The sequence below is a fragment of the Tiliqua scincoides genome, chromosome 3, assembly GCF_035046505.1.
Source record: "Tiliqua scincoides isolate rTilSci1 chromosome 3, rTilSci1.hap2, whole genome shotgun sequence".
Classification (NCBI taxonomy): domain Eukaryota; kingdom Metazoa; phylum Chordata; class Lepidosauria; order Squamata; family Scincidae; genus Tiliqua; species Tiliqua scincoides.
Genome location: NC_089823.1, coordinates 22,347,652 through 22,361,142, shown reverse-complemented (window position 1 = coordinate 22,361,142; position 13,491 = coordinate 22,347,652). Strand labels below are relative to the sequence as shown.

The following is a 13,491-nucleotide window of genomic DNA, read 5'->3' as shown; positions in this document are numbered from 1 at the left end:
TTCTAGGTGGATAGAAGCTTGGGTGTCAGATATGTTGGGAAAGGTCCACGGAGAATAGCTCTATTTCTGCACAATGTGATCCTGACCAGAATCCTGCCTCCCTCTATGGCTATGTTTGTTAAAGAAAGGAGGGGATGGCTAAGCTTTACTTAATGCAATAAACTTCACAAGTAATTTGGCCAACCAGACCATGTTGTTTCCACCTTCAGTTCATTTCTGTCCTGAGCTCTTGACAAGTTTGCCTCACTCCCCAGGTGAACTACACACCCTTCTCATTTCCCAGCTCTAGCTCACACCCTGCTCTTCAGTTCTCTGTTCATGCTCCTATGCAGTTGAATGAGAATATAGTACAATTGCAATATGTGGCTCTGTAAGACACCCAATTTCAAACTGAGAATGGACAGATTTAAAAATACATGTTCTAAAATGAAATGAGGTACTTTATGAAATTTAATATTAATTTTATTAGTCATTAAGTTGCTGAGTCTTCTTTTGAGGAGCAGCAAAATAAGTTTTATTTAAAAAATCAGGCAAGTTAATAAAAAATGAATAGAGCGACAGATAGAAACCTTTAAGATAGTGGAGGGAAAAAAGCAAACCCCTGATCTTATATACACAAGAACAATTATATACAGAAAAGTAACTGTGGACCAGCAGTAATCACAATTACCTTTACTGCATAGTACATTCCCTTCTCCATCAAAGAGATACATACTTATGCTGCCCATCCTTGACCAGACCCTGGAAATACTCCCAATGATTTTTACCCAGTCACATTACTACCATGGCAGTTATTCTGTACAAAGTTTCCTAGGCCCAATGTACACATGAAACCTACATTACAGCAATCACTACAATAACATCCGCAATCTCCTAATCATAGTTAGGAGGTTGAGTGCATGTCACAATCTTGCATGCTATCTATTCCCTTGCCATCGCTTAATTTAACCATGCTGTACTGTTAGATCTGCATTGGTTGTAACTATGGTTAATAGCCCTTGTAACCAGGTTGAAATGAAAATTTGAACTAGGTTTCCAAACCCTAGGAATCTAGTTAGTGGGAATGTAGGGGAGACCCATCATATAGGCTGTAACCCTAAACACACAGACCCAAGAGTAAGTTCCATTGAAATTAAATGAGACTTACTTCCAAGTAAGCCTTAGGACATACTTCAGAGTAGACATGCATAGAATTGCACTGTAGGTTATGGTTAAAGCAAAGCATAGAAGAGAGATTGAAGATCATGGTTAGGACAGCAGATCTTCACCAGACTGGAAATGTTATATTGATTGATGTTATATTGAAATTGATTTATATTTCCAAGTCATCAAGTCTTCTTTCAGAGCATTTTTAGAACTATGAGATGGAATGAAGTCACATGGGGGCTTCTAAGATTGCATATTGCTGTATCACTTTGGGAAACAGAGAGACTCAGATGTATGCATGCAAATAAACCCTTTCTGTGTTATGCATTTGGAACAATTACACTGGACAGTGTTACACTGGAACAATTTAATACTTTAGTGTCTCATTAAGGGAACAAGGCCTTAGGAACAGAAATGTGAGTCAATAAAAACATTTATGGCTGATTCTAGGAGTCTTTTTTCAAAAATCAAGTGTAAATGGAGAAGTTGCTAAGGGAGCAGACATAGAAAGCTCTCCATTGGTGCTGTTACATCCAATGCTGCATTTCTTAGTGACAGGTAACTCTCACCACCTGAATATAGAATTTTCATGAGACATGAAAAATCATTGATCACCAGGCGCAGTGACGATATCAAACATACAGATTATCAAACTGATGTTTCAAATCAATGCTAGGCATATAGTTTGTAGAAAACTAGGCATAGGATATCATGCAACTAAGCAGCTGTGAAAGTTATAGGCTATATTGTAGGCTCACACTGTCCAATTGAAATGTAGCTTGAACACAAAAATCTAGCCAAGTACAGATTTTTACTTGTTCTCTTACTTCAGAAAGAGAACAATTGCAAACAAAATTCCTTGCATTTATTTCTTGACACCATGCAAACAAGATTGTAGGTGAAAGTAGCAGAACACTGCATGTCTCAAACGCCTTTAAAAAGAACTGTATAGTCCTGTCCAACAGTGCAGTTAATTCATCACTGAACTTTACAGAACATGGATTTCTAAAATGAAAGAGTCCCTGAGCTCCAGCTATTACAAAGTTGTATCTTCTTCTTTTTTTTTAAACTAAAGCCTTTGTTTATTATGGTATCACAATAGTTGATGAGGTTTTATCTGAATACACTTAAGAATCTGAAGAATCGTTATTGCAAAGTATGGAATACAGATAATTATAGAAAATCTTCAGGAGTGGTAAGATTTTAGCCATTATTATCCAAGTTTATAAATATTGTTTTTAAAGTCTACTTTACAGGTCAACATGGGCCAAATATGGAGAAACAAGTGTTAAGCGCTAAACTACTTCTAATATGAGTTTAAGTATAATTACCTCAAATACATAATCCTGAAGGTTGTCTTTCATATGCTACGTTCAAAAAATGTCATTCACCCTTGGTAATACTGAGTAAAAGTACAGAGTTGCTTAGATGACTTTAAACACACCCCACACATACATGCGCCTAACTCCATGTTGTCATTATGGATCTCAATGAAATTAAATCTACACTTGGTGGTTCAAATTTGAACCATGATGCATACTCCTTGGTGTTTGAAAGTGTATGTAGCCTATTTTATATTCCTCAAATGTCTGTAACAATTTGGAGTTGGTTGCATCTTCCACCTACCATGATCAAAGAACGTAACATTTTTGCGGATGTGTGATATTCCTCTAGTCTATACCAAGGAAGTGGATATTATTCCCATTTAAATGTGTGTGTCCCCCACATTTTAATTTGAATTTTTTTGCATAGTATGCATGCCTCCTCTCCTCCACAGAAATGGAGAACATTTCTAGAAAGAAACAGATTTTTAATGTCAGAACCAGTGCAGTTATTTCTACCTACAAGAAAGCAACAATTACTGTCTAGTAATATGAAGATCACTTATCACATCATGCTATTTTCACTGGAAAAGAACTTGGAGGAATACCAAACAAAGCCCAGGATCCAGACAGCAGCTTATTTTGTGGCTTTTGTATGTGGCTATCGCTTGCAAGGACTCTTCAAGCTTTTGGTCAGATTTCAGTTGTATGGAAACACAGCAAAGCAGAGACTTAATAGAAGATTTTCAATCACAGCATACTTCATTATGCAATCAGTTCCTTTACTAAAACTGGTAAGGTGTGATCATGGGTTAGTTAAATGTAAGAAGGAAAGTTGCTGCACTGTACTGCCAGGTGGCAATCTCTGCTTAAATGGCCTATAAGTCTTCAGTTTGTACTCTTAAATCCAATATTAATTTGATTTGTTTGGGAAATTCAGAGAGTCACAAATAGGGAAAGGATACTAAGGTTTTTCTTTTTTAATAAGGGCAACCAAAAAGAAGATGTTTTCACCAGTATAGATTCACATTACAGTACATCAATATTGACAGCATTCTCTTTCATCTAGTTTTTGGTACATAAGATGGAACCTCTCTACACAACCTTGTAAGGCTTCAGTAACTAAGAGTAAAAAACCTATTAGTTTACAATTTCTTTAAAAAATTCTGAAAGACACAGCAAGTTCTAAACTTTAGTAGTGCCACTCATACACAACTACCTGGTTTCAGAACCCAGTAAAAGCCTCTACCCTCTTCAAGGAAGCTCTGCAACAGTGAAGTTGTGCAATATGAATGTTGCTTACTATGACCAAAAATAATAATAATAATAATAATAATACACATGGCACATTCTCATTCAAATTTTGCAATGTAAAAAGATACAAACATACCTAACCAAATAAATAATAATTAAAAAATGAATGTGTTTAAGTCTCCTAAAACCACTATGTAGAATAATGGCCACTGTCGCTCACAGATTATTTACATGGTAATACCCAGCTGAGGGTACACTGCTACAAAACGTGTTAAACAAAGAGTAAACTTGAAATGTTTCATTTTTTTCCATAATAAAAGTCTAGCAGCTTGACTATCTAATGCTGTTGTGTTTTCTCTTTTTCCACGAACGGTTTGTGAAGTGTTTAATCTATGTCTTCATCCAGTTCGTAATTGTCTTTATCATAAATATCTTTTACTAAAAGAACCTGTACAAGCATGTTTTCCAAAGTACTGCGGTCCACTGAAGTGGAGGTGTACCACACTGGTCTGTCTGAGGAAACTGGGCACGCTGGTCGCAAATAGAACACATCCATTCTCTGACTGAGATTTGGTGGGCTAAAAGGGAAAACAAAAGGTTGGAAGAGAGCAGGTTTAATTAGAGAATTTGCAGATATGTACATACAGATGTCCTTTACATAGAGATACATACACAGACATCTGTAGTTTTTAGCATATTGGATCTACACTTTATAAGCAGGCAGAAGAAAACTTATGCAAGGAAGCTTTACTGCTCCCCTCTTCTTACAGCAGCTCCCTTGCATCCTTTGAAAAGACGCAGTTCAGTTGGGGTAAACCTGGGCAATGGGGTACGACAGGACACAGGAGGCTGCAGGAGGAGAAAAATTGCCAAAAACTCAGCAGAGACACATCCATGAATAAAAAGACACAAAGGGCTAATATGGAGCTGGCAGTGGAAAAAGTTATGTTGCACAAACTTCTTTTCATTCATGCAAGACCTGGATCCAGCCTACCAACTTGGAAATGTGTTTAAACCAAAGAGCAATCAACTAAAAGTGTGCCCATTAATAGCAGCTAATGGCAGGCCCAATCATATCCAACTTTCCAGCACCAGTGCAGATGCAATGCAGCCCTGAGGCAAGGGAACAAATGTTCTCTTACTTTGTGGAGGCCTCCATAACTCTTCCACTACAATATGCAGCAGACATCCCATTGGCATGGCTACGCCAGGGCTGGAAAGCTGGATAGGATTTTGCCCCGCCTCAGTCACAAAAGGTAATACTTGAATACATCCTGAATAGTTTTCAATTCAAAATATGAGAAGTTCCAAGCATGTGTTTCATAAGATAAACTTCAAAACAATGGTCTAACTGCCATTAACCTATTAAAGGGGTTATCCAATATATAAGAGACTGTGCTTCTTCTTTTGCAGATGGAAAACCATCTTAATTGCTGAAATCACACACTCTGGAAACTGAGACAAGCAACAGCAGTCATATGATTATACATTGATTAAAATGATGTAAACATTACATTTATAATTTTCTGTTGAATTTCTTTTTATTCTTTCAGGGTTCCAAAAATTAATATACAGTAAACCTTCCAATACAGTACATATCTAGGGCTCCCCCTATTGGATTTTTAGCAGAAACTAGAAAGCTTTAGGTACAAATAAAATTACTTTGGTATAGCACTTACTAGTCCCATGATCTCAGTAGAGAGCAGTAGAATGGCAATTCCTCAAGGCAGTGATTCTCAAACTTGTTGGTTTCAACAGCCCTTAATATGCTGAGTGTTAGGGAGCCGTGCTGGTGCATGTGCCAAGTCTCAGGGAGCCTCAGAACAGAAGAATAAACTGGGCAGGGAGATGGTGGCCACTTAGGGTGTGCTTGTGAAGCCCCTGAAAAGGTCTCAGGGAGCTCCTAGGAGCATGCTTCCACCAATCAGCTAGGAGCAGCCAAGTGCAGCACTGCCCAGCAAGGGGGAAGGCAGACCTGCAGTCTATCCAGACAACTAGAAAGTAGAAGATGAGTCTCCACCCACTGGAGGAAGTGGAGGGTAGAAGCCGCCAAAGGAACTGGTTGTTACCTGCTCTTGGCCAGAGAGGGTAAACTGGTAGAACCTGGCTAAGAGGGGGTGGGGCCAGGTCCAGCCCTTAAAAAGAGGTCAGTGGAACCAAGTACAAAGGGGAAAGCAAGGAGGGCACCAGGACTGGTGAGAGTTAAGTGCACTGACCCTTAGAGAAGAAGAGAGCAGGGACCTCTATCACAGACAGCAGCCTGCCTACAGGAGAGGCAAGGGGTAGAGCCCCAGAGTTCTGGGTCCCAGTTCCATCACTTGGATGGAACCTAGTGAACCAACAGGCAGCTTGGGGCCTGACATATGGGAGGCCTGAAGATAGGCTTCTATGTAAGCCCTTCAGCTCAGACCCCCAGAAGAAGAGTTAAACAACTCAGAGAGACTACCCTCCCAGCCACCCATTTTCTTTTCTGTGCTGGCTGGGACACTAGGGCAAACCAATTGTCAGGGTGCCCTCCTCCCCGCCAGACCCTGACTTACTTTGCAAGGGGGCCAAGGAGACACAAGGGGAAGGCAGGTTGGCCAGGCAAAAGGGAGAGCTGCCTGGCTCAGGCAAGTCTGCCCAACAGCCTCCCACATCCCCAGCTTGCAGGGAGAGACCTGCTGACAAGGCACCTCTCCCTGACTGGAGCACCTGGAAAAGGTGGGAGGCCAGAAGGACCTGACCCGGTAAGAGGTCAGGGAGGAAGGAGAGACAAGAGAGGTAACACCAGGAAGAGAGGCCCTGGGCGGGGTCCCTTTTATGCCCTTCCCAGTAAGGAAGGGGCGGGGTTGGAGGAGGAAGCAGCCTATATACCTGACAGGAGGCCCATGATGAGGGCAGAAAGCTAGGACTGGAGAGACAGTAGGCTGTATCTTCAACAGCTCCTGCCTAGGACTCACTCTCAAGAGCTATGCCAGGGAGGAGGACCAGGGTGACTTAACCCCCTCCCCCTGAACCAACCTGAGGCCTCCTGAAAGGCCCCAAACTGGGACCATCCCCAATCAGAAGCTGCCTTCTCCCCCAGCCCGCCTGACACCCCTACACCAATAGAAGGGAAAACTTGAAGGATAGCTCCCTTGTCTAGACTGGTATGCTACAGGGTTTTGCAAACGCCCTGAAGGTGGAGATCCCCCATTGGGACGAGGAGGTGGAGACTGCAACAACAAAACAGTTGTTTAAACAACACTTTAAAAAAAAAATACCTCTTTGATAAGTAGCATTCAAACATTTTCACAGGACATCTAAGAGGATCTGCTGTGTTTTCAATTTGTTCAAATACTGGCTCATCATCTTCATGCTTCCTCTTTCCAGTAGTAATTTTATCTTCTAAAAGGGGATTAAAAAAAATTATAAACAATAAGATCAGAATAATAATAATAATAATAATAAAAACTTTATTTCTATCCCGCCCTTCACCCTAAAGGGACCCAGGGCGGCTTACAACATATTAAAAACAGATTAAAACATAATTTAACAAACAAAAACATATTAAAAACACATTAACAGAAACCATAAAAACAGTAGTCAGATAAAAATCAGAATAAAAAAAGAGCAGAAAACAGCAGTTCATAGAGGAATCAGGCCTGTTAAAAAAGCCATGAAGTCAGAAGGCTTGTTTAAACAGCAGGGTCTTCAGGCCTCACCGAAAAGTCTCAAGAGAGGGAGCCATTCTCAAGTCAAGGGGAAGGGAGTTCCATAACATTGGTGCCACTACTGAGAAGGCCCTGTTTCTTGCCGCCGCCCCATGTATCTCCTTAGGCGGCAGCACTTGTAAAAAGGCCTTCTCTGATGACCTGAGAGGACGAGCCGGATTGTACGGGAGTAGGCGATCTCTAAGATACCCTGGCCCAGAGAAGTATAGGGCTTTAAAGGTCAAAACCAGCACCTTGAATTGGGCCCGGAAACAAATGGGCAGCCAATGTAGTCCCTGGAGAAGCGGACTGACAGAGTCAAACTGCCTACCTCCAGTGACCACACGGGCTGCCGCATTCTGCACTAATTGCAGTTTCCGAACCGTCTTCAGGGGCAGCCCCACATAAAGCGCATTACAATAATCTAAGCTTGATGTCACTGTAGCATGGATCACCGTGGCCAGGTCTGCACGATCCAAGTACGGACGCAGCTGGCGCACCAGCCGAAGCTGAGTGAAGGCCCCACTAGCCACAGCCGCCACCTGGGAATCCAGGAGCAGCTGCAAATCCAGGTGGACCCCCAAGCTGCGGACCTGCTCCTTCAGAGGGAGTGCAACCCCATTCAGAGCAAGCCGATAATCCAGCACCTGCATCGAGGATTTCCGAACCAGGAGAGCCTCTGTCTTATCTGGATTTAATTTCAGTTTGTTAGCCCCCATCCAGATCCTCACTGCTTCCAGACAGCGCTCCAGGCCCTCAACTGCCACCCTGGAGTCTGGAGGAAAGGAGAGATAAAGCTGGGTGTCATCAGCATATTGATGACACCCCACTCCAAACCCCCGGATGACCTCTCCCAGCGGTTTCATGTAGATATTAAATAGCATGGGGGACAGAATTGAACCCTGCGGCACCCCGCACCTCAAGGACCAGGGTGTCGAACAAGCATCCCCCAGCATCACCATCTGGGACCGACCCTCCAAGTAGGAGTGGAACCACTGCAAAACAGTGCCTCCCACTCCCAATTCGGCCAATGAGCCCAGAAGGATACCATGGTCAATGGTATTGAAAGCCGCCGAGAGGTCCAGCAGGACCAACAGGGACGGACTCCCCCTGTCCAGTCCCCGGCGTAGGTCATCCACCAAGGCAACCAAGGCAGTTTCCGTCCCAAAGCCCGGCCTGAAACCAGATTGAAAAGGATCCAGATAATCCGCTTCATCCAAGACCCTCTGGAGTTGGGCCACCACCCAACTCAATTACCTTGCCCAGAAACGGAATGTTGGAGACTGGCCGGTAGTTATCCAACACAGTGGAATCCAGGGAGGGCTTCTTCAGGAGGGGGCAAACCACCGCCCGCTTCAAAGCGAGCGGCAACGTCCCCTCCACCAAGGAAGAGTTGACCACCCTTCCTGTCCACTCAGCCAGTCCACCCTGGGCAGCTCTTATCAGCCAAGCTGGGCAAGGGTCAAACAGGCAGGCAGACGGCCTCACACTCCAAAGGAGTCTGTCCACATCCTCAGGCTGTACAAGCTGAAAAGAATCCCACAACACTGGACAAACAGTTGCCAAGGGGACATCGTCAGACATAGTCAATGTGGCATCCAAGTCGCAACGAATACGCTTGATTTTATCTGCAAAATGTTGCGCAATCACGTCACAGCGGCTGACCGTGTATTCCTCCCGGTCCACTGGAGGGGCCTGATGGAGGAGGCCCCGCACCACACGGAACAGCTCTGCCGGACGTCTATCAGCAGACGCAATGATATCAGAGAAGAACAATTTCGGAGTAGGCTCTATAATGAGCTCTACTCCGTGTCCGATCGGATTCATCGTGAGTTTTCTGCCACCGTCGCTCTAGACGCCTGCCCTGCCGCTTCATCATTCGCAGCTCCTCAGTGAACCAAGGAGCCACTCCGAGTCTGCGACGTGGCAGAGGTCGCTCCGGAGCAATCTCATCCACAGCCCTGGACATTTCCCCGTTCCAGAGGTCAACCAGGGCCTCAGTTGAAGTGCCAGTCTCCCCCCAGAGCCCTCAGGAAACCTTCAGGATCCATTAGCCTCCGGGGGCGGACTATAGAAAACGGTCCCCCGCCTCTGCGGAGGTAGGAAGTCGCAACCAGCCTAAACCTTACCAGGAAGTGATCTGTGCATGACAATGGAGTGATCTTGATCTCCTCTACATCCAGATCACCGCCCCCGTACCCAGCTGTAAACACCAGGTCCAACACGTGTCCTGCAGTATGCCAAGATCGGGGCCAAGATCTTCTGGGACAGGCCCATGGTTGTCATGGCAGCCATGAAATCCTGAGCTGCACCTGCCGCAGGGGCCTCGGCATGAACATTGAAGTCCCCCAGCACTAACAGGTGGGGGGCCTTCAATGCCACCCCCGAGATCACCCCAGTCAGCTCAGGCAGGGAGACCGTTGGGCAGCAGGGCAGGCGGTACACCAACAGAATCCCAATCCTGTCCGGTCCTCACAACATGCAGGCACTCGAACCCAGCAGACTGCTGGACAGGGCACCTTGTAAGGGAGATGGACTCACGATAGACCATTGCAACTCCCCCTCCCCGTCCCTGCAATCTTGGCTGCTGCAACACCTGGAAGCCTGGTGGACAAAGTTCAGAGACTAACACCTCCTTCCATGTCCAACCAGGTCTCCGTAATGCATACCAGGTCGGCTTTCTCATCCAGGATCAAATCCCGGATGATACAGGTCTTGTTATTCACCGACCTGGCATTCAGAAGCAGCAGCTTCAGATCCAGGGACTCACCGCCAAGACCACCAGGCATCCAAGAATTGGGGGAGGGACCAGAAGGGGAGATGATCTGCCTACGATGAACTCTCCTTCTCCTGTAACGGCCTGTCCGACGGCCCTCACCGCCATATCTCCCCTGGCCCATCACTCTCTTGATAGTGGCACCCTTCCCTTCCCCTAAGCTCCCTCCTGAGAAAACACACATGTGGCGAGGCCCACCTTCTGAGACTGGCCTGCAGGCGGATCCTCTGCTGTAAAACAACTGTTGCTCCTCTCTCCCTTGCCTCAACAGAAGGGGAGGATATCTGACCGCTGTTACTTGGTCCACTGTCTGAGAAGGCACCAGATCTTCCGGGCACAAGCCCCAGGCTAAGAGCCACGGGCCAAGAGCGCTTTGAATACAATAGACTGGGATGAATGGGGTGTAAGTACAATGCTATAAGTTGTGGACATTGGTAAAAAGCTGATTTAGGAATAACTTGTTTTGACACAGTAAAAAATGTTCTTCCAATCACTTACCATGCCATTTTTGAATAAGAAAGAGCTTTTATAAAAGGGCCCTTGTGGAAAAAATGAAATCACTGTACTAGAGAAAACACTTGAAAACCAACAGTTTTTCTTAATATGGGAACTTCCTACACACTACCCACTACTTCTGTTCTCATACACATCATGTCATGTTATCTCTCTCTCTCTCTCTCTCTCTCTCTCTCACACACACACACACACACACACACACACACACTGAATGTGCAGTCACTGAAAGTAGATCTTGCAATGTAAAAAACATAACATGCTAATCAACTCCTTAATATACAGCCAAGAGAGCTACAATGCTCAAATCTGCTCCCAAAAGCCTTATCTGGAATCCCTGAAGGGTGCTTCTGGGTTGTGCCAGCCTGCAATCCACTCCATGGGCCTCAGAATCCCTCCTGGATGTGACAAGAAGTTGCAGAGGCAAATCAGAAGTAAACCAGAAATAGCTTTTGGTCATGACTAGAAGGAAGAATTCTGAGGCCCACAGAGGCTCATGGAGTGGGTCGCAGGCGAATACAATCTGGAAGTAGCCTCCAGGGACTCCAGGTAATGCTTTCTAGGACAGGTTTGAGCATTGTGTTGTGACCCACAGTTTGGGAATATGGTATCCTGAGTCAACTGGCTGGATTGGGCCGAAGGAAACAGGAAGTCACGTTTTTTCAGTCGAAATCGCCATTCTGAAGCCTGCAGAGGAAGCAGGCGGACATATATTGCCTCTGCAGGCTTCAAAAAGCCCTCTGGAGGAGATCAGAATGCAGCTCCAGTCCCCTTCAGAGGGCTTATGGGGCTGAAAATCACAGACTTGATTATCAATAGTTTTCGGTATCCGCAGGGGTATATATGTGTCCAAAAACAGACTCGCCCCGTGGATACCAAGGCCCCACCTCTATTGTTATTTGCTTTTGCCATGTTATTATTCCATTTCTGAATTTTTATTCTGATTGTATTTCTTGGTGTACTTTGTGGTTTTAACATTTTCATTGTTAACCACCTTGGTTCCTTAGTTTAATGGGAAAAGATAAAGATGCTTTTAAGTAACCAAATAAAATATTCTCTTGCCGATGTTATACTACCTTCATTATCTGTTCCACAAAGGGAGGAAACCTGGTATCTAACACAAGCTTTGCTTTCCATTGTTATAGGATTTTTCTTCCAGTGTTTATAAACAGTGCCAAAGGAAAGTCTTAAGTGCTGCTCCACTGTTTTCAGGCCAAAATATTTGGTATTGAAGTAGAACACTGTATTTAAAAGAGCAACTGGAGAGTGGGATCCAAGCTGTTTTATCTTCCAGAGATAGTCTTCTTCCACCCGAGAAAATATTGAGCCTGGCAGTAGAAAGAAAAAATAGGAGTATATATAAAGAAATTTTCTATTTAAAAAAATTACACATCTGCAGCTGCTAGCTTCAAAAAATACAATTTTATTTTTATGCAAGTCAAATTAAAAACACACACACGTCAGAATAACCTCCAAAGCTAAACTGTTCACATATCTCAGAAATTCCTGATACAAAATAAAAATTCAGTGTCCCAGCTCTTCAATCTACCAAACTAGTTGCAGATTACACAGAATCATAAAATCTGCATTCAAGGTAAAACTACATTATTTCATGGAATTTAAATCGAGTTGCTGCACACGGGAAAAATGGGGATTTTTAAATTACACTGATCTAAACTGCATAAGGAGCATAACAGAAAGGAAAAGACAAACAACAAAAAGTTACCATCTGGAAGTATGCTTGGTTGCCAACTTCTAAGGATTTTATTTAATTCCTGCTCAAATGTGTGATAATTTGGATCCATAAAGATATTATCCTTTCTATTGCTTCCGTTCAGATACTGTAAGAGAAACAGGAGAAAAATATTTAGTATTCTCAGATAAAAATGGTAAAATTGTTATAGGAATATTTATTTATTTATTTAATACTTATTTATTTCAAAGATGTATACCCCGCCTTTCCTCTGCTTCAACACAAATGTATGAATACAAATTCCTTCTTCTTAGACATGAATGTAAGTAATTTTGCTGGGATGAATGACCTGTTTTTGTTTTCCTTATTTTTCCTTATATCTAGACACTTCTGTCTAGATTCTGGTTGGTTCAGCAGCCTAAAAATTGCTGGGACATCCTCCTGCAATAGCCTGTGTTCTTTGCTTCAAAATATCATGTGCTGATGCAGATCCTAGTCCTTCTTTGAGTCTTGAGTAGTCAAGCTACTGAGAGTGGCATGCTGATTGGGCAGCCAAACCTATCTGTCAAGGTAACACAGTGGAATGGAGTGGACAGGTAGACTCCAATCCCCCATTTACTTAAGTTCAAGTACAAAGATGCTTGTGTGTCATTCTGTCAGGTCTGGCATGAAATCTAATGCTCATTTGTAGAAAACACATCTGCTTACTCCAGTAAGTGCAGGACTGGAATGCCTGGGACAATATAAGTAGCCTGCAACAGGGGTTGAATTTCTAGCAAAAATGTTCAATTAGTTCAAACTAATTTTGTTTTCTTTATTCTTTTCATTCCAAGAGAGCCTACAAACTTCACCAATTTAGGAACTGTTTGGGGGTTTTGTATACTTTGCTCCCTCTGCTGGATATTTCAAGTTATTGAATCTGAGTTGATCAAGCTTTGGGTCCATCTGGATGAATTCAGGTACTTTCCATCAGCCTGCTTGTATTTTTCCCCATCTCCTTTCCCCCATTTTAATTTCTTTTCTTTGGGTTTCTAATAAACTAGTTATATTTTGACTCTTTTGTCTGCCTAGTTCATGTTCATGGGTAATGCAGTGGTTTGTCATGTCTGATTG

The 13,491-nt window shown here is 43.5% G+C and overlaps 1 protein-coding gene across 4 annotated transcripts in view; it reads right to left on the bottom strand.

Annotated features, from left to right (window-relative positions):
- Positions 1 to 501: 501 nt before the first annotated feature.
- Positions 502 to 13,491, bottom strand: part of ZMYM2 (zinc finger MYM-type containing 2) — an 82,427-nt gene continuing 69,437 nt past the window's right edge. For all 4 annotated transcript variants that reach the window (XM_066622665.1, XM_066622668.1, XM_066622667.1 and 1 more), the window contains 4 exons: positions 12,412 to 12,526; positions 11,762 to 12,013; positions 6,968 to 7,091; positions 502 to 4,300 (listed from right to left, as the gene is read on the bottom strand). In XM_066622665.1, the coding sequence (XP_066478762.1) occupies positions 4,108 to 4,300; positions 6,968 to 7,091; positions 11,762 to 12,013; positions 12,412 to 12,526 (684 nt within the window). In that variant the 3' untranslated portion in view covers positions 502 to 4,107. The remainder of the gene's footprint in view (positions 4,301 to 6,967; positions 7,092 to 11,761; positions 12,014 to 12,411; positions 12,527 to 13,491) is intronic.